Here is a 27,432-nt window from a genome sequence, read left to right on the forward strand (position 1 = left end):
GCTGTATCCCTCTAAATCCCAACATGACCCCATAATTCTATCTGCCCCTGAAATCTTCTCCCATATGCAAAACCCCAACCTCTCATTCTTTCTCCTCACCTCCCCAGCTATCACTTTATCTTTCCTCCCATACCCATGCAAAAGCCTTCAGCCTGCTGTTCCCACTCCCATGGAATTATAGAAACACTAGTGTTTAAGCCCGTTACATTAACAGGTCAGCATAATGGCAGGGGAGCGATTTATGCTGACCGCTAGAGAAAGCAGTGCAATATAATTAATAGACAAAGAAAAGAAAAAAAATGAAAAAAAGCTAAGTTATTATCTTTTCTACATAACTTATTATCAATGAGTGAAAAAATTATCTAATTGACTATTTATAAAGCCATAGGGGATGAATGAAGATCTTAAGAATCTTTGAGGTATTGTTTACTTCAAGAGGTCTTTCTGACACCCCATTAAAAAGTATATCTCACATCACTGGAAATTTGGTATTTTCTCAATAAAAGACATGGGGGAAGCCACTGCTCTGCTCCTGCTCTGTTGGTTAGTTGGGATTAAAATGGTACTTCTGACGTCCTCACAGTAACCTTGTGAAGCTACCACTAGGGAACAGAGGTGTCCTTATGAATCCAACCACCTGACCACAGACTGCTAGATTAGTGGGGAGAGAACCCCAGTAAGAGCCAAGGTGAAGAGAGGAAGAGGGAAATGGGATGTGGTTGATGGGAGTTACATCAGGGAAACGAAGAGCTGAAATGTGTGTTTTGGGGTGGGGGGGGGACAGGAGTAATCTTGTGCTGTAGGGGTAGGAATAGGTGATGTTTCTACTGAATGGTACAAGTGCCAGCATCTAGAGTAGATTGTAAAATTGGCATCTGCAAGTACAATGGCCTGAGCTTACTTTTGGAAAGCCCTGCTTGACCATGCTCTTTTTATGCATTTGTTCATAAAGTTGAGGTTGACCCTGGACATGCCAAAAAATACATGCAAAGTCACTGTTCAACAAAGCATTTTGTAAAATACTGGAGGGGATCTGGACAGCTCAATTCCCTTCTCCATAACCTTATCTAATATGGATTGTTGTGTGTTTTAAATGTATTCTTGTTAGCTTATAAATATTTCCTCTTTTTAAATATATCTTTTGTTCTCATAAAATTGGCACCAACATCCTTAACAAATTTGAAAACTTATCAGCGAACGGCTAAAATGGCAAGACTGTAGAAAAAATATGTTTTATCAACTTACTGGTTCTTTTTGCACTTCTTCCACACAGTTCCCATTTGAATCACTAGAGGAAGCCATACTAATGTAATGTTCATAAGATCCATTGCTACCCAAGCTTCCATAGCCACTAGAGCCATTGTTATGAACTGGCTGGAACAGAGGAAAAATAATTCATTATTACCACCACTGGAGCACATTATTTACTAAATTAAAAAATAATAATAATAATCCTGTAGTTTCCAACATTCTTACTAAAGGTGCATAGGAGACCACCAATAACTTTCTCCTTTCTAGGTGCATTCTAATTATTTGCCTGGATAAAATAAATAGACCCTGTACTCTGCAGAACTGTTAGTTCACTAAAACAAACTCACTTGTGGTTAAAGTCCAGGGGCCAGTAATGTTTTACCTTGGCAAACTGATTGGCAACTCTCAACAAAATATTTCCTGCAAAATCTCTGCATAATATTGTTATGCTGAACAGTCTAAGCTTCTGATTCTTCAGTTTACAGTTAAAATAAAACAGCACAAAATATAGGGAAAAGGAATTGAAAGGAAAGGGAGGCCTAAGTTAGAGTCACTTATGTAAAATCTAATTATAAAATCAATTTAAAGGAAGTTACACATAATATTTATACTAAAGTATAGTTAAGATACATAAGGAAGGGAGGTAGTGGAAACCCCCTCCCCCCCCCACACACACAGAATTGCAAAACATGATTATAGCGAGGAAGGGTTGCTGCAAATGAGTAGATAAATGGGGGAACAAATCAACAGTGAAAGATTAAATCAGTGTGGGAAATACCCCAAAAAGCCTGCTCAAATAAGTTTAAATGCGACTTAAAAAGTTTTTACGATAAGATTTCATGTTATCTCGAGCAGTGTTCTTCAACCACCGGTCCGTGGACTTGTGCCGATCCACAGAAATTTCCTGCCGGCTCCACAGAGCCAGTACGTGCATCAGGCCCAAAACAGTGTTCTTTTTTTTTTTTTTTTTAAATCTTTATTCCTTTTTATTTCTTTCAACAAGTGTACAGTATTATTACAATTAATTTACATAACACACTTGGCATTCTTCATCTTGGCCGCTCTTCTTTGAGCCTTTTCTAGCATCAATATATCTTTCTTGAGATAAGGAGACCTGAATTGAACGCAATACTCCAGATGAGGTCACAACATGGAGCGATACATCAAATGTATGGTACCCAAATGAGAACATAAAAGTACTACACTTTTGAAAATATCTACTGTAGTACTTTTATGCTCTCACCATATGTGATTTTGTAGTTTAATTTATTTATGAGTTCTCATTTGGGTATTTATGTTTATTCATGTTTCACATTTTATCATCTATTGTGTGTCATTTATGGTTTAGATTTAATGATTATTAATTATATTTATCATTACTTAATTGTTTTACCAGTACATGCGATGCCTTTGCAGCAGCCCTGGTGGGCAAAACACAGCTATGTCGGGATCTTTTTATGATTCTGTATTAAAGATTTTTAATATTTTCATTATTTCTGCTTCAACATCTAGAATCCTTTTAGGTCTAGCGAACACTTGCCTATCTATTCTCTGGACCTGTATTTATAACTTCTTCAGGGCAGCTGTAAAACTATGAACTATTAAGGGTCACTTTGTTAGTCTATTTTTATAAAAGGTATACAGAATAGATGTCCATGCTGCCTTTGTAAAACAGAAGTCTTTTTGATATTTCACATAGATGCCCAATTATGAAATTGTCCTTGTAAAGTTTTTAAATTTTGAATGCATACCATCCAGTGACTCGGTAGTCATATGGAAGGATCTGGGTTTGAATCCCTGTTTAGATCTGTTCCCAAACTGGCCAGTTTCTCAACACATCTACTGAATTTTCTATTCTTGTATACATCATCTGATATATGAGACTCCTCCCTCTCACACCTGTGCAGTGGACTGATCCATAAAGGAGCACATGATATGATGTGTGATTCTTAGTACAAGTTTTTATATATGTTTGGTGTGCCTTATTAAGATCTACTTAGATATAACATTTCCTGTTACTTATATTAGTTACTTAAACCTAAAGCAAAGTAATATTCTTTTCATGTACCAAAATACTATCAAGATGCTCTCATTCATGCACTTCCACTTGATTTCAAAACACTTTGTGTTACATTTCACCCCTCCTCTTAAAAACTCACCTGCAAAAGTAGCTTGTAGATTTGTCCTTGTAATTCTTTTATGTCTTTGTTAATATTGCTGATTTCTTTAATTCTTGTTGCAAAAACATCTTCATTCAAAGGCCCCCTGTAACAGATCAGTAGAAAGTCTTAACCTTTAAGTATTTTAAAGGGAGAATATGTTTCTTACTTGATGATAAATTTCCATTCCTTTTCCTTTACTCATGCCAGACCACTCCAGAACTAATGGGTTATGTCTGTCTACCAGTGGAGGGAGAAAGAGAAAAAAATAGTCCCAAGAGCTTTGCCCTTACAGGGTATTGCGCAGTCTGGAATGTTCAGTATTTTGAATAGCCTAGAATTGGTGGTCATAAGTATAGCTGACAATTGGAAGAGACTAAAGCCAACATGCCACTGAAGCTATACTGTTAACATTATAGAATGAGGCTCATATTTAACTGACATACAGGTATTCCACTGAGTCAGGAGATGCGAAGGAAATGAAAAGCAGAAGCTATTATCGGTAAGAAGAACACACTTAAGGAAAAAAAGGGAGGACTTCTGGACCTGTCTGGCGTAAACGTAATGGTAGAATATATTCCAGCTGAACTCATCAATGTGTCCCAAAACCAATGGGAATGAAACACTGAAAAATAACCTACTTGTAAGTAAACATAATTGCTTTAACATAGCTGCAAGACAGATTTAATAGACATTTTTTTTTCTTTTTAAGGCTTAAAGTTAAGATGGGCTTTTGCCATGTTTGAAGTTATTAAAATAAAAATCATTTCTTTTCAAAATGCATCAAATAGAGTTCAAAGAAGTCATACCACTTCATATCAGGTTGGAAAAAAATCTAGATAAGTTTGAGGGATATTTAAAGTGCTATCTCTTCCGTGATGCATATAACCGTTGAAAAGACTTGGAATCGGTCTAGGTCATTTAATGATCTGCACTCCCTTGCTTTGCTATTGTGGTTTACCCTTCTTGTTCTCTTTACTTTTAAATTGTAGTTCTCCCCACTTTCCTATTGTTTCACGTGTGTGATGTATTGTTTAGTCGGTACTTATTTGTTCATTGTTTTCCCTTTTTTATACAAATTGTAAAACGCTTAGAAAACTTGACTTGCTTTTTATCAAAATTTTAATAAACTTGAAGAGCAACTATTCATTTTCTATCTCAGCACCTTCATTTGAGTGCATAGGTAGGGTTTCTGAATTTAGGTTTTAACCAAACACAGAGAGAAAACATTTGGATGGAAAACCAGGAGTGACGTTACCAGGTGATATGTAGAACCTTTAATTCTCAGCTTGGAGAATGTGACAGTGAAGCCAAGAAAACATGTCAAATCAGTAACAACCACCTTTTCCAAAGAAGGTGCAGCAGAAGCAACACATACTCAGGAATTCTGATGATATTTTGAACTGTTTATACTATAGAAGATCATTGTTCTCTTATTTTTATGAATCGATGATGTTGAAAAGTTAAAGGGGATAAACGTTAAACAGTAGCGGACAATGGATGGATGGTGCTATGCCAGTCTTTCTGTGGTTACCAGTTAATGAACTTGAAAGTGATAGATGGACAGACTCACTTTAGCCATTTATAGAGTTTGGGACAAACTTATGAATGGGCTCCCATTTACTAAGATCAGGGCACAATTTGGGTACCAAAATAACATAAAAGTGTGCCAACACTGTTCTGTATAAGAATGCAAAGCACTGTTTATATTATACAGTGGTGTGAAAAAGTCTGGTACCACTTGTGAATTTTGTATTCTTTCAACTTTCTGACCTTTTATTTTTTGTTGATAGATTTTGTCTGTGTACCACCTTACACTACTACTATTAATTATGTCTATAGTGCGGCTAGACATACACAGCGCATTATACAGTCACAAAGAAGACAGTCCCTGCTCAAAGAGCTTATAATCTAAACACCCAAGACAGACAAACAGGATGTCATGGATACAGTTAAGAAGAAACATAGAAACTGACAGCAGAAAAGGGCCACGGCCCATCTAGTCTGCCCACACTAATGACCCACCCCTACCTTCCTCTATGAAGAGAACCCACGTGCCAATCCCATTTTGTCTTAAAATCTGGCACGCTGCTGGTCTCAATTACCCGTGGCAGAAGATTGTTCCAGCGATCAACCACCCTTTCGGTGAAGAAATATTTTCTGGTATCTCCATGAAATTTCCCACCCCTGACTTTCAATGGATGCCCTCTTGTTGCCGTGGGACCCTTGAGAAAGAAGATATCTTCCTCCACTTCGATACGGCCCGTGACATATTTGAATGTCTCTATCATGTCTCCCCTCTCTCTGCGTTCCTTATACGGGAGATCCATGGTTAATCTGCTGACTTGGTTGGTGGACAGTAAGGTTATGGATTGAAGGCTATATCAAAAAAGTGGGTTTTCAGTCTGCTTTTAAAAAAGGTAATGGAAGGGGCTTGGCGGACAAACTCAGGTAATTTATTCCAGGCATAGGGGGCAGCTAGATGAGAGGAGAAGGGTACAGCTAAGAGCGGCTTATCTTAGGCTGTAGCTCAATCCACTGCGTCCTACACTCCCCTCGAATTCTGTAACACTACATGCAAATTCTAGCAATGCCCCTGATCTGACCATGCCCTCCTCCCATGGCCATGCCTCCTTTTCAGATCTGCATAGAAAAATTTACACACACATCTTTATAGAATAGCAACTATAAAGATGTGCATGTAAACTCCAGTTATTACCCATTAGCCATGATGATGGCTCACCTGTCATCTACTTCTAGAAATACACAACCAGGTGTTTGAGTAGTTGTGAAGACCTTTTATCCAAGGGGATTCTGGGAGCTACAGGAAAAAGTTAAAATCAAGTCTACTTCTACTGTACAGAACCAAAAAATTAATGAAAAGAAGGGACAAATTCTGATAATCTCCTGCAATTACCTATTCACAATTCTCTCTCCGATTCTGAAATTCTCTTCATAGACAAAAGCTATTTTTGTGAACATTAATATTTTCCTGCATTTTTGGGAGAAATTTTTCTTGATAATCATGCTGAAGACAAAATGATCTGACTTACGTTTGGACTTTGTGTCTACCGATAATAAACGAGACCTTTCTGCTCCAAGGATTCACAAAGCTAGACCAACTGGTGTCCAAAATAATGTAATCACCATTCTGAGTGCAAAATCTGATTGGAGAATGTTCAAAGGGGGGCTGTCCTGCATATTTCAAGACTTCAATGCAAAATAAGTAGAGACAAAAATGATCAACAAACATGTATAAAGAGGAGTCTAACCCAATTTTTTGTGTTTTTTTATTATCTCAAACACTCAAAATACACCATAATCTTTGGGTAATTCTCACAACAAAGTCTCACAGCCTAGATTATTAAGTCAGTCACACCAGGTCTTGCTTATTATCCACCCCTATCTTAGCTGATATATTCATGCACCTTTCTTACTTCATGTGCGACTTATAAAAAAAAAAATTAGTCCCCTTTATTTTCTAACTCCTGTTACTCTCTCTTATCTAACTATATGTTCCATCTTTACTTACATCATTTGCAATCTAGAAAAAAATGTTTTATTGCATACTCTGTTGACCTTATAGCATAACATATTATGCCACACCTTGTATTTGAATATTTTACTGCTGCAATTATCTATTGCCCATGCTTGACTTATTCCTGCTGTACAACGCCTTGAGTGAATTCCTTCAAAAAGGTGGTAAAGAGATTCTAATAAATATAATCCATTATTTGACACGCTTTGTTTTTGCAGTAAGGTGCATTTCATTAGTCATCAATATTTCACTACAAACACTTAAAGCTCTGCAACTACACTATAAAATGGTTTTAAATCTTCAGATTACTGAAAAGTTTTAACTTACTCTTTCTGTGCATAGCAAGCATTAGGAGGCGATCTTCTGGATGTAAGTACATCAGGATAGAGGTTCCTATCAAATCTTGAGGCAGGTAACCCAACAAAGGCACAGCTCTATCATGCAAAGAAGTACAGCATAAAATGTTACAACTGAATAAGACAACAGAAGGCATGCTCTTTAGTTCTCAATCACAGTAACCCAACACTTTTCCCCAAAACCTCTGAAGTGCTCACCTGTCATCTACTTCTAGAAATACACAACCAGGCGAGTGAGTAGTTGTGAAGATCCTCTTATCCAAGGGGATTCTGGGAGCTGCAGGAAAAAGTTAAAATCAACCCAAACCAAAATTTGGAACAAAAATTCTTTTATTTTTTATATCACTTTCTGGGACTTGCCTTCATAACCAGAGATAATTCTTTCTACGAGAGCCAAACAGCACGTCTCGGCTTGTATCAGGGCAGAACTGCGCACCTTGACAGAGTAAGGGGTGATTCGGAAAGGATTGTACCGTAGCACATGATCCCACTCTTTACCTCTCCTGTAAAAATGGATAAAAAAGAAAAGGTTTCCAGTACATTATAGACCAGACGTATCTTTTCAACAAATTAGCTTGATCAAATTTTATTTTGGTTTTTTTTGTTGTTGTTGTAACCAGTTTGCAATTCAATTACAATGACAGACATCAGTTAACAGCAAGCTTCACTGCAAATCTAACAATCTGACCTGAATCCACTGAGCGGGCATTTACTTAATCCACAGAGTTGGCATATCACTAGCAACAGCGTAAAAAAAAAAAATCCATTCACAAAACTAATACCATAATACAATATATACAAGTTTATATCATGCTGCCTTGGCTATTTTTGGCATGGCTTCTGGTCTTGCTTCACATTCTCTGACATCCACTGTGGAGGATTAGTCCATCCACAGCATACGCATCAACTGTTTATCTCAGACTAAACTAGGAACTTTTCAAAATCTGAGCTATTCGAAGTCTACCCAAACTGACAAGAGTGGTTGTATGTAAAAAAAGAAGCTAAGAGCTCCGTGAAGGTCTGCAACCTGACCTGGGCCCACGGTATTCCGCATTCAGCCAACACCTTCAGTATTCTTGGACAAGTACATAAATATACCCACCCCTAAGTGAATCTTTTTATTCAGTCACTCAAAATATGTGGATTGTCTTAAATATGTGAACTTCTGTAATAATGGGAAAGAAATGAGCCAAGAGGGTCTGCAGCAAGATTCCTTATGAGGCTGCAAAAGGTTTAACAGCAATAAAGTCACTTGAAACCACTGACAAGAAAATCATTATGACTTGCCTGATCCTGCAGAAGAAGGATTTCACTTGAGTGTATTCATAAGACACTGATAAGAAATAAAAATGGTATAAGAATAAAAATTGTGTTTTATCACGCACACAAAAACAGAATCACTACCATAAGACTAACCATATTCACAAATTCTGCAAATGGGGAATTTCAGCAGCCCTAAACAACCTATGATAAAATTTATTAACCACAGAGGGAAGCAGGAGTTATGTTTAGAAAATGATTCTGTTTTTAAAATTAAGACATATTATGCAACTATATATCATCAAGCAGGACAAATAGTAGAAGAAAAGGGTTTACAGCGCTGGAGAAATTACCTGTGCCTATCCCCATGTTCCATGGAAGGAGATGGGATTGAGCGGTATGTTTATAAAATACGCTCACATCCTGAGGTGCCAGCAGCTCTACAAATCTAGAGGAATCCAAGACTTTCTTCTTACAGCTCAGGATGGAAGTTGCCTGCTCAGAGATATACACCATCTTCCCAGAGGTTAAAGAGAACACGACCACAAAGGTGTCCTACGAACAAAAATATGTATTCCTGATCTATTAGTGATCTGCAACCTGTCACTAAAATCATCTGCAATACCTGAAGATTGGAGGGTGGACAATGTTACGCCAATTTTTAAAAAGGGTTCCAGGGAGATCCAGGAAATTACAGACCAGTAAGCCTGATGTCAGTGCCAGGTAAAATAGTGGAAACAATTCTAAAAAAATAAAATTGTGGAACATGATTTAATGGGGCAGAGTCGGTATAGGTTCAACCAAGGAAGGGTCTTGCCTCACCAATTGCTTGACTACTCTGAAGATGTGAACACACATATGGATAAAGGTAAGCCAGTTGATGCAGTGTACCTAGATTTTCAGAAAACTTTAGACAAAGTTCCCCGTGAAAGGCTCCTAAGAAAATTAAAGCATCATGGGATAGGATGCAATGTTCAGCTATGGATTAGGAATTGATTATCAGACCAGAAAATAGAAAGTAGGGTTAGATGGTCCTTTTTCTCAATGGAGGAGAGTAAATAGTGGAGTGCTGCACAAATTTAACTTATTTATAAACAATCTGGAAATTGGAATGACAAGTGACACAAAACAGTTAAAAGTTGGGCGTGGACAGAAATCAAACCCGTCCCCGCCCATCCCCGGTAAAATCAAACCCGTCCTCACTAGGAGTCAAACCCATCCCCGCTGGAATCAAATCCGTCCCTATAAACTTCAAAAGTAGTTACTTCAGAAGTAGTTATTTAATTAAATTATGCTACTGAATTTAAAGCTCTGGTAGAAACCCATTTACAAATAAGCAAAGATACTTTATTAATTTGGAAATATTAATTGGGAAGAATACCTACTTTGTATGTATTGTATTTTTCGCTCCATAAGACACACCTGACCATAAGACGCACCCACTTCTATAGAAGGAAAACCCAAGAAAAAAAATTCTGAACCAAATGGTGTGCCCTGTCCCCCCTCTGGTGGTAGACCAGGACAGGGAATAGGGCACATTGAATGGTGGGCACATCTAATGGTAGGCAGCCCCAAGCCAGCCAGCCCCAGGCCACCCAGTCAGGCCCAAACCAGCCTCAGGCCACCCAGCCAGCCAGCCCTCCCATACCTTTTTTAATCCTGCTCCCTGCTCATGGGTCTGTCAGCTCCAGCCCACCTTCTTCATGGGCCCAGCAGCTCCAGCCGGCTTCCCTGCCGCGGCACCTACTGGTACCTTGCAGATGGTGCTCGAGGGCTTCTCCTTATTTCCCGGCCTGCGGCGCAGAGATCAGCAGCATGGACGTCAGGAGCAAGCTTTACGTTCTCTTGCTCGGTCCTGCACTGCTTTCCGAATGGCTGCCGTAAGTTCTCACGAGTCCTGCGAGAACCTATGGCAGCCATTCGGAAAGCAGCGCAGGGCTGAACAGGAGAGCATAAAGCTTGCTCCTGACGTCCATGCTGCTGATCTCTGTGCCGCAGGCTGGGAAAAAAAGCGAAAGATTCATGCTGGACCACCAGGTTAAAAAGGGGGGGACAACGACAATGGACGGGAGGTGTTTAAAAAAAAAAAAATGGTGCGGCAGCAGCGGGGTGTTTTAAAAAGAAGTTGGTGTTGTGGCAGCGGCAGCAGCAGTGTTTTTTAAAATAAAGGTGGTGCGGAAAAAGTGGTGCGGCGGGGTAACAAAATTTGGACCTTCGCTTCATAAGACGCACTGAGATTTCCACCCACTTATGGGTGGAAAAGAAGTGCGTCTTATGGAGTGAAAAATACGGTACACGGGTTTCTACCAGAGCCTCTAATGTAAATATAAAATATAAATACTCAGCTGACGAGAACCCCCAAGCTGTCAGCTGAGTTCTTCCTTTGCAGTTGGCTGGGGGTCCCTTTTGCCAAGCTTGGCAGGCAGCAGTAGCGTCCCTGAGTCACAGATGCTGGCACCTCAGTGGCTCATGGATGCTGCCAGTGACTGCTGTGCTTAGTGGAGGGGAGTTCTGGCTGTCTCTAGAGGAGGTCCTCTGCTGGCAGTGCTTGGGGACCCCCACTAGCCACAGCAAGGTTCAGAAACTACTTCAACACTGTAGAAATAAAACCAGAAACGCATTTCAATTTCTTTTGAACACAATACAAAGACATCTGCTATATACATTTCCCAAAGCTAACATATTTTGGTCAATAAATTCTGTTTTTTACCTTTGTTGTCTGGAGACTTATTTTTCCATCAAGTTGGTCCCAGTTTCTTTTTTCCGCTCTCCCATCTTCTGTAAATTCTTCTGTTGCTGTTCATTGGTTTCTCCTACCATGGCCTAGCATTTATCCCTCTCTCATCCCCCGGATCATGTGCAGCATCTTTCGCCCCGATCCACCAGCCCCATGCCCAACATTTCTCCTTCTATCACCCCTCTCCAGCACCATGCCACATCTCTCCCTCCATTCCCTTCACCACTATGTCTAACATTGCTCCCTCTTACATCCCTTTCAATCTGTTCTACTGTTCCCTTTCCACCAGAACATTTCTCCCTCTCATCTTTCTCTTCCCTATCATCTGTACCTCACTCCCTTCCTATGACCAAAAATTCTCCTCTTTCTTCCATTTCTCATGTACATAACCATCTCTTTCCCTCCCTTCCTCCATCCTCTCTCCCAAATTCACACCTTCTGTGTCCAAAAACACACTTAACCCCCACCCCCCCTCACCTTCTGTGTCCTGCGTTTGCCTCCCAAGTTCGAGTCTAGATTCCGGTAACAGCAGGGATTGGAGGCTGCTCGAGCCAAGAGGCTCTTCTTCTTTTCCTGCCTACAGCACGCCACACGACCCGGAAATCTTCCCCCGATGTCAGAGCTGACGTCGGAGGGAAGGCCTCACATCAGTCACGTGCAGGGCCCGCTGCCCTGCGAAGAAATGATTCACTTCATAGTGAGGGAATGAAGTACAGATGATAGGTAAGAGAAAGATGGGCCCTGCATGCAACTGACGCAAAGCCTTCCCTCCGACGTCAGCTCTGACATCAGGGGAAGACTTCCGGGTTGGCTACGTGTGGTGTGCTGCAGGCAGGAAAAGAAAGCGAGCCTCTTGGCTTGAGCTGCCTCCACCCCGTGGGATCCCCGTTGTCCCCATTCAGCTCTAGTTAAAACACATGCAGATTATTATTTTTTTTTTTTTTTAATTATTTTTCTTTTCCCTAGATTCCTTACATTTCAGCTGCTTTAATATTTTTGACATAGGAGTGCCAAAAAGGAAGAAGAGTAACTCTCTATTGCTCCTGAATAGCTTATATCCTTGTATGGTGATATCCCATTCCTAAGACTCATTGAACCACGTCTCCTTAACAGCCACAATGTTCAAGTCCATTATCACCATTAAGGCTTCCAGAACAGGAATTTTATTACCAAGACTGAGCAATTGTGCACAATATCCTTCATGCATTTATCTAAAGATATTGTTAAGATTTTGAAACACAGGCACATCATCCAGAGTCTGGATCATTTTTCTGGAGAGAGACAGAATGGCTTACAAAGAGAAAAACACCTGAATATATTGGCTACATCATCTGTTCCCAGACCTCCAGGAAATTACCGCTAGGACAATTTAAATGCGGCAACTGCACAGTATGTATTGTCAATTTGAAGACTTAAGCTTTTATACACTCAGCGAGGAGAGAAAGAAATGAACAAGACATTTCTCTAAGCGGCGATATCATCAATGTAGCACTAAGTCCATGCAAAATAAGAGATGTTCCAAACATAGCAGTGCTTTGAAAAGATTTGTTACCCTTCTCTACCTTTCCTAATGACACTATATCCAGAGATGTAGTGACCAGAACTGTACACAATATTCAAGGTACAACTGCACCTTGGAGCAATTCAGACATTCTCTGTTTTATTTTTGATTCCATTCCTACCATCTACCAATAAATGCTCTCTAAGCAGAACATTTCAACTATCAACGACGACATCTAGATTCTATTCCTAAGCAGGTGACCAAATATTTTTTACTATGGGCCCAGGCTGGCTACCATCCACAACCCCCCCTCATCCCCAAGTAACCATTATAGGCTCATAGGCTCTCACCGTATTCTTTTGAGGGTGTTCTGATGTAAAGGCTTCCAGTTCCTCAATGGTGAGTGCTGGCATATCCAACTGAGACATTTTGTGATCATTCAGAAGCTTGAAGAACTCGCTGTTTGCTGATAACAAAAAACAACAACAAAAAATAAATCTTATGTTTACCTTGACTTCACCTATACTCAATAGAAAAATCATTCTCCATCAGATTGGTGATTTGAGGTATCTCATGAATTTCTCCAAGAACAAGAAAGTGATATATAAATACCATCAATAAAAATCCTAGTTATCTACTAATAACTGTCTTCACTGTCTAGAAAAGTTACAATGAATTGCCTCAGATTTCAAGAATTCTCCACACCTTGTTTGACCTTTTCCTGCACCCCTTGGACATACAGACACCACTGGTTAAGAACCCCTGATCTAGACAGATAACGGTTGACATGTTCAGATCAAAGGAAAATTGCCAACACAAGCTAACCACTAGGAATCAATTGGAAATACCCTAACCACAAGCATTCTTAGATTTTTAGTCTTGCCTGGCAATAGAATTACAAAATGCCAAGATGCTTTCAGATGAAACCAGTTACAAATCAGGCATCAAAAACCATTTACAGTTTAGGACTGGGCCGAGAACCACTCTTACCTTGCACTTGCCTAACACAATGCAGGGCATAGCTGAGAGCATCTATAGTACTAGCTTTGCTGCGATTCTGCCTCTCCAGTGGGAGGCGTTGCTTGATTTCCTGGACCATGCTCAGCAGTTCTTTATGAGACAGGTTCTGATCTAATCGTTCACTACAAGACAAAATTATCAATTTTAGAACAGCAAATCTCAATTCTTCAATCTAATTTTATAAAGTATACTTATTCATTTAAGTATTTGTCCTCCACATTTTCATCTACTGGATATTATTAAGTTTTTCAAACTTAGGGGATAAACCTGAATTTAGCTGAGAGGGTCAATACACTGTGTGCTCAAAAGAAAAAGGATCTGAAATTAGCGCTTAAAGATTATCTAACACTTACAACTTCATACACAAAGCTTTTCTTTTAAACAGCTTTGACCGACAAGAGGGATATCTGCCAATAAGGGAAACTGCTTTAGCCAAATACATGTTAAATAACAATATCGTGCATTATTTGTGCTGCCAGAGCATGAAATACAAAGCATCTCGGTATTGAAATTGCATGCTGGTATTTAACCACATAAACTGAATTATTTGTGGGAATACAAGCTCTTGAGTTGGCATTATCATTCCTCCTCAGGAGCACAGTGCCCCTAACAAGTATCCCAAGGCCTCCTTAAAGGAGATGTTTAAAAAAATAATAATAAACCCTGCTCCCTCATCCATATGCAGGCATCCACCCTTGATCTCTTCCCTTGCACCTATAAAGGTTTTCCATGGTGTCTAGTAGGCCAGCATAAGCAACCCCCAGTTGCTCCTGGCCCCATCAAGCAACTGGGTTCAAAATGGTACAGACTGACCTCTAGTGGTAGTCTTGCAAAATTACCTCTAGAAGTCAAGCTGCCAAATAAGGGCAAGCAATACAAGTTTACATTTACTGTGGGAGCCACTAACCTATTTCAGACAGAACAATGCTGTGATAAAATGCATTGTTTACCTCAGGTTAGTTATTACTTCTCATAAAAAAGTAAACAAAATTATGTTTGAATCTGTTTATTAAATCAGCAGAGTGCAAAAGCTACAAATAAACCAAAATTCCTGGAATGTTTCATTGTACAACTATAACTTTTACAAAGCTTCAACAAAAATACAATTTTGCTATGTTTAATACCCCCAACACACCTTCCCAACCCCTACCAAGCATTTCCCAATAAAATGAAACCAAGGTGTCCGCGTTCTTATGGCACCTCAGTAAATAAGCAATATTAATCCCCCTGTAATCTTCACATCCCCCAACCCTCTCCCATGAAGAATGACCATAAAAAAAATTAAGCTCAAATTATATACCCCAACTTATCTTTTTTTCCGACCATCCTATTTTTACTAAGCAACTTTTTTATTATTAGGCCTTGTTTTGACCTACTGGGAAAGGTGGTATATTAAATACAAAGATTTTAGGTTTTTATAGATTTTTTTATTTTAATTAGGGGCGTTCTATCAGTGTTTAAGATTGATATTTATTGGATAAAACCCAGAAATAATACAACTTCCTTTACTATACACTCTCTTCCCCCCTCCTCGGCTTATCTTGTATCCTCCACCCAGATTTTATGTCTTTTCTGCATAGATGTCATCTAAGTAAAACAAATGTATATATTTGATTCCACTGGAAAGGTATTCAGTAATAGTATCCAAGTGTGAAAGACCAATAAAATCTTTTTGAACCCTCAAAGAACCCTTATTAGCTGGAAAATGTACACTTAGATTTAGAGTTTATAAATACTTAAGAATAGAAGACCTAGTTATGATTTCAATTTGCTAGGCTTGTAGTTTCATGGAGCCAGAAATCCAACACACATTTCCCATATAGTATGATAGAAAAGCCTCCTCTAATTAGAGTATGCTTGTTGAACAGAAGAGTACATGCCTTGAGGATCACATTTTTATCAGCATTTATTAATTTCTGACCTTAAAATCCACTGAATTTCCCAATAACTTTGCATTAGAAACTAAGGGGACCTATTAATAAAAATTAGCGCGTGTTTTCTGTCACAGGATCCATTTTATTCCTATGGGACCTGCTGCAGTACACATGTCAACTAGTCCAATTTCAAGGAGGGTCCCCACTCAACAACTTCTGCAGATACAAAAATGTGGCCCAAATAAAGAGGCCGTTAACTCTGGACTTAGTTGAGACCATGTGCCAAAACTCTGGACACCTTCATTAGAGGTCCCAATCAATTTCTGAGATGGTCGAGTGGGGAGCTCTGGACCACCTGATATGGAATGACCCATATGCTAATCTTTAGTAAAGACCCCTTCTAAGTAAACTGATCTGCTCATGAGCATTACTGGAAGAAATACATAGTAACACAGTAGATGACGAAGTTACCTGTTGCAACGTCCTGTGCATTTGCTGGACCTTCGTAAACTGGAATTCGATCTTTTCTTCGACCCATTGCCACCAGAATTCACGCCACTGGAGTCATTTCCACTTGAGTCATTCAGATGTATTTCCATATCTTCATGGTTTTGATAGCTCTGTTCCCCCAAACCTTCACAGTTAAAGATCTTTCCCTTGGGATTCTCAACCTCAGAACTGGTTCCCGTAGCCCAGTTTTTATTTTGCTCCAAGTGGTAGCTCTTGGGTTCAGCTGTCATAGCTGGCTGATGGTGTGTTATAACAGAATTGTTTTAAACATGTCACATTCCATATTTGTTTTTTAAGTCACAGAATTACTTCGCTCCCAATAAGATGGGTTCAAGTTTTTTTTCTCCAAAAAACAGTCCCCCAAATTAAGAAAATAACAGCAATATACAAAAGCTTCCAAAGTAGGAAGACATGTTGATTCACAGTGGCCCTTTGTCAAGTTGCTAGATTCTCCTATAAAAACAAATGCTGGACATTTTTCTCATTCAGAGTAGGTAACGGTGTTAACCTAAGAAAGACACAAATATCAGAAATAGTAAATACTTTGACTTATCAGTTAAGGTTTTTACATTCTGATGTTAACTCTAAGCCATGCTAGGCTTTAAATCCTCTGCCTAAAAAAATCCAGTCTATATAAAGATATACAGATCAGAAAGCAGTTTTTCAGATTTAAAAACCATGAAATATTGAGCCAGATGTAGACACAGTGATTTATCAGTCAGTGCCATCCATATTAAAAGCTTTTCAATGCTTAGGCCTCAACTTGTCTAACTTAGTTTTCATGATGACTATATTAAGATACGGCACAGTGAATTCACAGGTGGACAAGGCCGAAGCAGCCTGTTTAGCATGCTGCAGGCCCGACGCTGCTTAGGGAGGTATGTAGGGCTCGCTCACGGTCGGTGGGGTTTGGATGGGAGGGAGAGAAGGATGGGGGTTTGGATGCGCGGCGGAGGCTCGGGAGGCGATGCTCACTCAAGGATTTTGCTTCACAAGGGATGGGAGGGAGGGAAGGGGAACTGCCGGCGAATCCCAGGACTAGGGCTTATTTTCGGGGAAACACAGTAATACTGCAGTGGCCAGTGATAAAGCCTAGAGCAGCTTCATAAAAGGGAACCTTAGTGACTGCAAACATTCAGAGTTAGAGTACTAAATCAGCAGACATTTCCCAACAGATTATTGTTCATTAAGCAACCAGTGGACCTTCAAATTTTCAACACAGTAAGAGCTTTCAGGTTGGTTTTATAATCAACAATCTAAAAGAACAAATTTTCATACAATATTAAAATGAAAACATTGGGAGGGAAGGAAAAAAACCCAAAAAACAACCACAAAAAGGAGTCCCTGAGTTTTTTTTGCTAAGTCATGTAAGATGGGCCACCATGCCAGTCTTAGGCCAGGGTTGTCCATCAATGATGATTCTGGAGGGAAGAATAAATAGTCCTGCAATCAGGGACTAGCTATCTTCTTTCATTCCTGGTTATGGAAGTAGCATAAGTTGTAGGAGCACAATAAGGGGCAAGCATTTTTATCTCAGCTCTCATGAGGCAGGAGCGTAGGAAGATTGCTCCTACCCTACTTCACCACCAGACCACCAGGGCTTTAAAGGTAAGGTCTGCAGAAGTAAGGGTGGTTTAGAGTCAGCTGGATCAAGATACAGTAATGATTACTCCTGTCCCACCAGGGCTTCAGGCTGTAGTGGGGTAGAGGGTGGTGCAGTGGTTAAAGCTACATCCTCAGCGCCCCGAGGGTTGTGGGTTCAAACCCATACTGCTCCTTCTGACCCTGGGCAAGTCACTTAATCACCCCAATGCCACAGGTACATTAGATAGATTGTGAGCCTGCCAAGACAGACAGGGAAAAATGCATGAGTACCTGAATAAATTCAAGTACTGAGCTTCCCTGGAAGAAAGGTATAGAAAATCCTCTATAATAAAACCCTAAGCACGCATACGTGTTCCTTGACAGTGTGATGTGTCCCTCCATGCCAAATTCCATTTTCGAACACGGAGGCAAGGAACACACCGGCGACTCCCCCCTCCAGCCCTCACTCACCCAGACAAACCACTGCTGCTCCTCTTCAAAGCAGCCTGCTGAGGATCGCCGACCGGCTGTAGCAAACCTCGCAGGCCACTCTCCACTTCGGTAGCACGTTTCCTCTGACACGATCCTGTCTTCTTCAGGGGAGAATCTAATATGTGGTGAGCTGTGAGAAAGACGATGCTCACCATATATTAGATTCTCCACTTATTCACCATTATAGGACCCTCAGGGACCCCTGAAGAAGACTTTTTGTCGAATCGTGAACCATGTTGGGTCCTGCACCCCTAGCAGACTAGGTTCTTTAAGGGTTTTATGTGGATGATTTTATTTTATGTGGATGATTTTAGTGTACTTTTGGAACTTTGACATTTACAAATAAAGTCCATTTAAGGAACATCGTCACTCCACAGAGTTTCTTTTGCTTTCCACCATAATCTTTCATTCACAACTACCTTGGTTTCTTCCCATTTTTTAATCCTGTCCTTCTAGACTGGTCAATGGCACACATATCACTGATCTTTCCAGAACCTAGTGAGCATGCGCCCAATGAGTGTGGTCACTAGAAATGACCTATGTTCAACCATCAATATTTTCCTGCCCCTCATCCATATAAGGCATTATCTTGCAAACTTTCTGGCCGGTGTCACACTAAATCCATGCGCAGAGGCCCATCTGGTCGTGACCGCTGCAGTGGAGGGATCTAGGAGGTGCGGGAAGAGGAGGAGAGATGTCGGCCAGGAGGAGAGTCATCTGCACTGGCTGACTTCCTACAGGACGTGCCTCTAAGCGCTCATGCGCACTTACAACTTTGTGATCCCTGCCTCCATGATCTGTAGCTCCATGGCAGTGTTTGATGCGTTCAGCTGGAGCCTACAGCGGTTTGTGTGCAGCGGACCCTTTTCCCTTTGCTTTAGTTGCGGCGGGTGCCAGCGGACCCAGGGGTGTGTGTGTTTAAAGCAGTGGTAGGCCAGATGATAGGTAGCAGCAGTGGGGGCCGGTACGGGAAGGGGGGGGGGGCAGGCTTCGGCGCTGGAGGGAGGCAGGCAGGCTGGCTTTAGCGCGGCAGATAGTGAGGGAGGTAAGCTGGCTAGCTTCGGGGGTGGGACAAAGGCTGGAAGGCAGTGAAGGGGACATAGGAAAGAGCACTGGGGGCACTAAGGACATAGGAAGGAAGGAGGGAGGGAGTAGAAAGGGACAATTGTTGGGCCTGAGTGTAGAAAGCAGCCAAGGAGCAAGAAAGACAGAAAGATATACAGTGGAAAAGGAGAGACAGAGAAAGAAAGACAGACAGACCTACTCTAGCACCAGTTAATGTAACGGGCTTAAACACTTGTCAAGTATAGATTAGCAAGTTGGCAAACTGAATAAGGCCTTTTTTGCCCTGTTTTGATGAGCTAGACATAAAAGTCTAACTTCTGCCCTCTTGGTTCAGATTCTTTTAAATGTATATAAATAGAACAATGATTTTGAAAGCATCAGAACACAAAGTATACAAAAATTACCACACTTTGTTCATCGACTAAGAACTCAGTCAACTATAAGGCAGTACAGGACACAAATAGTTTAGACATTAACTCATCACCTTAAATTATCTTTCACTTTTAAAAGGTTTCTTCCCTGGCTGGCACTTACTCATCCTGTTGCAAGATGCCAGGAAAGAGGAGAAAATTCCTTTGTTTGCATGTATTGTACATACTCAGCATGTTTACCCATCTCTCAGTCACACCCATAAACTGAACACACTGTACAACCATAGAAGATTCAAAAGTCTGCCAACATGTACTCAGCGGTTTCTACAGACGCTTCTTGTACAGTATCAGAACAAGGCGTACTTTCCAGGACCTTAAATGAACACAGGACGTTCTAACTGCAGCTCAGTGCATGCCATGGCTTTAACATGGGGAGATAAATGTCCCAATATAAACAAAGTAATTTTGAAATTACACTTGCCAGAAAGTGCATAGCAGTATAAAATTAAAGGTTATCTTTTTCTAGAAAAAACCCCGATATCCCCTCTAAGTATATAACACTTACCAATTTAAGCGTGACCTGAAACTCAGCTAAATTTTGCACTCCAACATTAAATGCTTGACTCTTAGTAGCTTACTCTTTCCTATTAATATTTTTATTTCCCAGTGGTGGTTCTGACTGTGGTTCCTTTCTGAATTTTCAAATTGGATTTTTGGAATTTGTTTGTAAATTGCTCAGTTCTGCCCATCAATGTTAGCGGTATAGTAAGCACGATAAATAAGGCTACAAGCAAAGAATTAGAGAACCAGGTGAATGGCCAATAGGCAATCCAGTCTAAACCAGGCCTTAGGAACTTTCTGAAACACTTGAGCACATTATACTGAGGTTTGCATAGAAAAAATAAATGTGCACTTTTTTTTTTTCTGTTCATTTTCAGATTTTTGGCTTTTTCACTTTTCTTTTTCAGTTCATTTCAGAAATTAAAACTTGTAAAATGTGATTAAGACTTAACATGTGTAAATTCATTTTACACATCATATTAGTGCGCTTTTCACAAACATTAAAAAAATTTCCAAAACAAAGGGAGCACACGGAGGGCCTGATTGTAGTAACGGCGCCTACATTACCCCGCGCCACCAAAAATGGCGCTGGCCACATGTCAATCATACAAAGGCGCCGTTAAGAGAATCACCGTTTATGTCTAACATAGGCACGGGTTAATATAGGCCAGGGTTTTGCAGGCCTATATTACCGGCACCTACGTTTGATGAGAACTGCAGTTACAAAAGCACCTAAGGTTATTTCCTGTGTAAACCACGTCTACTTTGACCTTAGGTTCCGTACGGCATCTTCTTTTGTAGGTGCCTGCATTTTCTAAATGACTTTTTAATTGATTTAACCAATGTGGTCAACTAACATGCCAATTAACTCCAATTAATCAATTAAGTTGGACAGCAATAAGGCACCTACCGCCCCCTAACTTACGGTACCGTTACTAGAATCAGGTCCTAAAGGCACATATTTAGAACTAGACCATTTTGAGGCAGGACTGAAAAAGGAGAGATAGGGTTTTAAGGGGAAAAAGTGCAGGAAGAAGCAGTCAGGACTGGAGAGTCATGAGAAGAAAGGGAGTACCGTCTTCTAACTTGTTGAAATTTACATGTCCTATGACAATAGTTTAGAAATTAACAGTGTGTTCAGACTTAAAAGCAAATGTGAATGCTTGTGTACTAATCAGGGACTTCAAGGGTTACATGTACTTTATGCAGTACCTAATTTGTAATCTGAATATTATAACATCTGCTCTCTAAGGATTATCAAAACATTTGGTTTGTAGGACCTGCTTATTCTCGCTCATTCTCGCACACCAATGACCATCCCTACAATACCCAGGTCATCAGCGAGTGCGAGCATCAGCTCCCATACAAAGCCAGTGAGTGGATGATTCAGTCATCCTCACTGGCTGATTTGGTTATTTCCTGTACATGAAGCAACCATTGTCACAGTCTGAGTAGACACAGACTTTTGGAAAATCATCACAGTGGGGACAATGCTCATAGGGGAAAGCAAAGAAAGAAAGCACAAGTGGAATTGATTTTTATCCTCAAAAAGTATTGTTTCCTGCTGATAGTTATTAATACTTTTCAGTTACTGGAGGAATTATGAGCATACATATGCACCAATATTTGTCAAAACTATGAACTACCCAACCCTATCAGCGCTAAAGTGATAAATACTTCCCCTATCTATTTTTAGCCTGTTTTTTTTTTTTTTAATTTTAGGATAGCAACAATAGGGATGAATTTTCATTTGTGCACTCTGAGTTCATTATAAAATTACTTCTGTCTGTTTTGTCTCTATACTATACAAATGCATGCCAGAAGTTAGCTTTTCTTGAAAAGTAAACACATTAATGGTGACTTAAAGATCACCAAAGTATTTTTAATATGAAGCAAATCTTATATGAAGTGCAACTGTTTTGAATGCAAGCAGTGTCTCACTCACGGCTCACCACATACTAGCTTCTCCACGTATTCACCATTATAGACCCTCAGGGCCCCTGAAGAAGACTTTTAGTCAAAACGCGGGCCCTGCGTCCCTAGCGGACTAGGTCCTTTAAGGTTTTCATGTGGATTACTTTACTTTTATGTGGATGATTTTAGTGTACATTTGGAACTTTGACATTTTCAAATAAAGTCCATTTAAGGAACATCGTCACTCCACAGACTTTCTTTTGGTTTCTTCTGGATTTTCTTCTCTGTGGATACTTTGGGGTCATTCTCTTTGGTTTTCACTGTTTTGATAGTTATAGAAATAATTTCGCAGAATACATTTTTTTATCCAGTCTTGGACTAGATCCATAAATTTTTCAGGAATGTGTTATTACAGTTTCTGGCTTGTATAAACATCTTGTACTTGTACATATTCCTTGAAAATGTGATTGCTGGAGATTGAATGGTTCAGTAGACCACGGGTATATGAAATGAATAAATAAATGGTTTTCTTTTTAAAAGCACCAAACAGATGTTTTTGGGTTAGCACAGAGAAATAAATGAGGGAGGGGGGGGGGTGAAGGAATCGCTATTGAAAGCCCTAACAGAAAATTACAAAGCAATCCGTTTTAAAAAGGAACGTGCATTTTAACTTCCTGCCCTCACCCTGCACAGACAAGACAATCTGTTCACTGTTTTAAACACCTAGGTGAGAAGGACAGAACAGGTGACTAATTCTGTCTAACCTGGTAACACTGCCAAGAGTACAACAGAGAAAGTAGCACAGTCAACAGTTCAGGAATAGGAAGTGTGTTAGCAAAGGCAGGACAACAGCGAGACAAATAAGGAAAGAGGCGGGTGTGTCTAATTAAGGCGTCCTACTATCCTTCAGGAACTTACTGTATGTACCATGAGAACAACCACGTGGTTGTGTACAAAGCTGACTTTATTAAGACTTAACTTCTAAAAGAACATAACTGGGAGGACTTCACATCAGGTACTTATGAATGAATGTGTATTTCCCTACACCTTGGGAAATACCGAGAAGTTATGGCTTGACTAAAAGACACCAAAATATCAGTTTATTATAAGTAACGTTACTCAATCACTAGCTGACCCTATTAAAACCTTGATCATTTCAGCGCAAACAGAAGATGGGAAATAAAATGAATTAGGAGCTATTAAATCACTGTCAATCTTTATTTTGCTAGAGTTAAAATGGTCCCCTTGCTGTAAAAGCGGGGACTCAGGACCAAAGATTGCTGCACATGCTGGAAAAGCATGGTCTCGGCTCAAAAACATGGTTTCCTTGCAAAACGCAAAGCAGGAAAACAGGAAGAGAACCTGCGCACTTCTTAACGGCAACACGATGACATCACCGAGGGAGTCCATCGAATTAGCAAAGCTTGGATAATCAAGATTACTGTACACTTCTATTGCTAATGTTATCCACAAGACACTGATGTTAACCCCATGTATGGACACAGATCTCACCTTCTGGCTTAGGACAAAATCCATTCCCAACACTATTAAAACTATCCTCATGTTAACTGAAGTTGAAGTGTGGGGTTGAGAGATCATCATGATTCTACTACATATTCTAAGATGCTATGATCCAAAAACAGGACATGCATACATGCTCTGTTGGTTAGGTGCTGCAGTATCCCTAGACTAGAGAATGAATGACATGATGGCAAATTTGTCCCATAGGAACTCAATTTCCCCATCTTCGGGAGTTTTGTCGCCTTTGTTGTCCCCGCCTTACTCCTGCAAGCTCTGCCTTAACTACACAAGCCTCGAACACTTATGTTTGAGGCTTGTGCAGATGAGGACAGACAATCACAACTTCAAGCTAGGGTCCAACCTTTAAACCATTAATAAGCAATCCCATGTTACATGGGGTCTAAATTTGCCTCACACAAACTAAAGAGAACAACTCAAAACAATATCAGAAAAGTCTTGCTCAAAAAAAATTATTTTGTAAGTGTGGTGCAGTGGTTAGAGCCACAGCCTCGCACCCTGAAGTTGTGGGTTCAAATACCACACTGCTTCCTGTGACCTTTGGCAAGTCACTTAATCCCCTCATTGCCCCAGGTACATTAGATAGAGTGTGAGCCCACCATGACAGACAGGGAAAAATACTTGAGTACCTGAATGTAAACCACTTAGACTAGGGGTGCCCACACTTTTTGAGCTTGCAAGCTACTTTTAAAATGACCAAGTCAAAATGATCTACCAACAATAAAATTTAAAAAAACACAAAGCAGAGAAAATGATAATTATTTATATTCCGGGTTTTTTCCAAAGAGGTCAAGGCAGATGACTTTATGCAATGTCACCTCAGTAACAACTAGACAAAAATAGACAAATTATACCCCCTGCCTTTTTACTAAACCGCAATAGCGGTTTTTAGCACAGGGAGCTGCGCTCTCGCTGCTCATAGGCTCTCTGCACTAAAAACCGCTATTGCGGTTTAGTAAAAGGGGGCCTTAGTGCAAAATATAGACAGCAGATATAAATTCTCAAAACGGACACATTTTGATCACTAAATTGAAAATAAAATCATTTTTCCTACCTTTGGTGTCTGGTAATTTCATGAGTCTCTGGTTGCACTTTCTTCTTCTGACTGTGCATCCAATATTTCTTCCCTTCTTTCAGCCTCCTGTATGCTTCCTCTCCTCCAGACCTCATTCCCTCCCCCAACTTTTTCTTCCTCTCTCCCTACCCCCCTCCCCTTCTTTCTTTCTGTCCCCCCTTTCTTTGTGTCTCCCTGCCCCTCCTTTCTTTGTGTCTCTCTGCCTGCCCCCTTTCTTTCTTTGTTTTTCTTTCTCCCTGCCCTCCCCTAAGCCACCACCGCCGCCATCAGGGAACAGGCCCCCAAGCCACCGCCACCAAGTTCTGCTCTTCCTGCTTCCCGACGCCGTAAAGAGGACGCAGGAGTGACGGGCTGAGCAGCCTTCCCCACCTGACGTCAATTCTATTGTCGGAGAGGAAGTTTCGGGCCAGCCAGGCAGAGATTGGCTGGCCCGGAACTTCCTCTCTGACATCAGAATTGACGTCGGGTAGGGAAGGTTGCTCGACGCGGCGCTTCTATGTCCTCTATACGGCGTCGGAAAGCAAGTAGAACGCGAAGCCAACGTCAGTCTATCATGGAGCCCGGGATGGGCTCCGCGATCGACTCATGTTGCCTTTGCGATCTACTGGTCGATCACGATGAACCTTTTGGGCACCCCTTGACTTAGACCATAAGTGGTATATAAATACTTAAATAAATAAAAATAAAGAAGGCCCGTTCATTAGTGGCTATGAGAATTAGCTCTTCAGTGAAAAAAATGCCTCAAAAGTTATACGGCAGCAGTTTACACACAGTAAAGCTTCCCGTTCACATCATAGGCAAAAAACTCCACTTTTAATTTCACCAATAGTCCACTAGATGTAACAGGTGCCAACCATATGCACATGCAGATAACTCATCAGAAGGTTGCTAGGAAGAAGCTCCTCAAGACTCCATCATCCCTTGGCACCAACTGATGCCATCTCCCAGATGATTCCCAAATCTCTCGACAAGGGACCTTGTTTTACCTTTTGATACATCAATAAAAGATCCTCTCAGGCTCACCAGATCAGAAGTCAAAGTTTAAAACAAGGTCCTCAAGGGGGGGATGGGACCCCTGTAGAAGTACGTCACTGCAACTTTACAGATAATGGACTATAGCGAAATACAACAAAACAAAGAAATAAGGTGAATCTTTTTTTACAGTAACATATTTAGTAAATGAAGGCAAATAAAAGATCTGAACGGTCCATCCAGTCTGTCCATTAGTTATTCTCATTAGAAATGCATGATTAAGTTAACTTGTCTCTTCTTTGACATTTCTGGGCCATAGACTAAAGTCCATCTGGTAATGTCCTAAGTTACTAAACCAACAATGCTTTTTTTTTTTTGGCTGAGAAACTAAAATCCACTCCAGGAATGTGGACGTGTAACTGTGGTGTTCAGGAACATGCAGAGACTAACAAGTAGCAACGCAACGCCAGGAAAAGTTAAGTTATAACTACAGAAAAAGGACAGTGAAGCTCTTTTTCATTAAGAGAGGGGCCAAACTAAGCAATATCTAATGACAGGCCCAAACTCTGGTTGCTGATGCTGTGATGATAGTGTGGGTCAGGCCCCTGTGGCCCACTCCATTCCACTGCCTCGGTCAGGGGTAGGCAATTCTGGTCCTCCAGAACCGGAGCCAGGTTTTCAGGATAGCCACAATAAATATGCATGAGCTAGATTTGCATCTCAAGGAGGCAGTGCATGCAAATCCATCTCATACATAGTCATGGTGGAGATCCTGAAAACTTGACCTGGCTCTGGCTCTCAAAGATCGGAATTGCCTACCCCTGGTCTAGACGAGACAGACAAAGGGGGCCAAGAAGGGTGCCCAGGACATCCTGTTTAGATCATAAGCTCTTTGGTGCAGGGACTGCCTTCTTTGCAATAATAGTAGCAGTAGAACAGGGGGTCTCAAAGTCCCTCCTTGAGAGCCACAATCCAGTCGGGTTTTCAGGATTTCCCCAAAGAATATGCAGGAGCTAGATTTGCATCTCAAGGAGGCAGTGCATGCAAATCCATCTCATACATATTCATGGTGGAGATCCTGAAAACCTGACCTGGCTCCGGCTCTCGAGGACCGGAATTGCCTACCCCTGGCCTAGGTCAGGACCTCAACTCTAAAGCCTGCGTTGGTTTACTTGGCTGATTTCCCCGGCACGTTCCTCCCTCCCGCTGCCCTCATCACTTACCCAGTGGCCCGCAAGGAGAGGAGTCCCCTTTCCCGCGCGGCGAAACCCCCCAAGAGCCGCCGCCTGAAGTCACCGCACGCCGAGAGGAAGCCGACAACGAAGCGCTCGCGCCACTATCCTTCCCCGACCGCCACCTCCTTCTTCTGCCGGGCTCGCCACACACACGCACGCGACATAGTCTTCGGCCACAACGTGACCGCCGCTCCGCCCCCCTCCCAGGCGATTGGCGGGCGACGCCCTTCGCCCGCCCCCTCCCAGGACGAGGGCGTTCTCGCTCTCCTGGAAGTTCGTTTTTTCTGTTTTTTTTTGGCTAGGTGAAGTGAGCGCGAGGTGGCTCAAACGGGGGAGGGTGAAGGGTCCGCCTCCTCATGGGCGCGCGTGGCTGGTTCCATTGCGTGTGCTTGAGCACCCTGAACGTCGGACAATCTCC

General features: G+C 41.1%; 1 protein-coding gene across 1 annotated transcript in view; it reads right to left on the reverse strand.

Annotated features, from left to right (window-relative positions):
- Positions 1–27,219, reverse strand: part of PER3 (period circadian regulator 3) — a 53,601-nt gene extending 26,382 nt beyond the window's left edge. Inside the window, exons 1-12 of the mRNA XM_033922531.1 lie at positions 27,003–27,219; positions 16,168–16,714; positions 13,793–13,944; positions 13,153–13,268; positions 8,918–9,119; positions 8,592–8,637; positions 7,665–7,807; positions 7,503–7,581; positions 7,276–7,382; positions 6,464–6,620; positions 3,411–3,516; positions 1,246–1,374 (exon numbers count right to left, since the gene is read on the reverse strand). Coding sequence (XP_033778422.1) covers positions 1,246–1,374; positions 3,411–3,516; positions 6,464–6,620; positions 7,276–7,382; positions 7,503–7,581; positions 7,665–7,807; positions 8,592–8,637; positions 8,918–9,119; positions 13,153–13,268; positions 13,793–13,944; positions 16,168–16,436 — 1,506 coding nt within the window. The 5' untranslated portion in view covers positions 16,437–16,714; positions 27,003–27,219. The remainder of the gene's footprint in view (positions 1–1,245; positions 1,375–3,410; positions 3,517–6,463; positions 6,621–7,275; positions 7,383–7,502; positions 7,582–7,664; positions 7,808–8,591; positions 8,638–8,917; positions 9,120–13,152; positions 13,269–13,792; positions 13,945–16,167; positions 16,715–27,002) is intronic.
- Between the last annotated feature and the right edge of the window lie 213 nt (positions 27,220–27,432).

The sequence above is a fragment of the Geotrypetes seraphini genome, chromosome 15, assembly GCF_902459505.1.
Source record: "Geotrypetes seraphini chromosome 15, aGeoSer1.1, whole genome shotgun sequence".
Taxonomy (NCBI): Eukaryota; Metazoa; Chordata; class Amphibia; order Gymnophiona; family Dermophiidae; genus Geotrypetes; species Geotrypetes seraphini.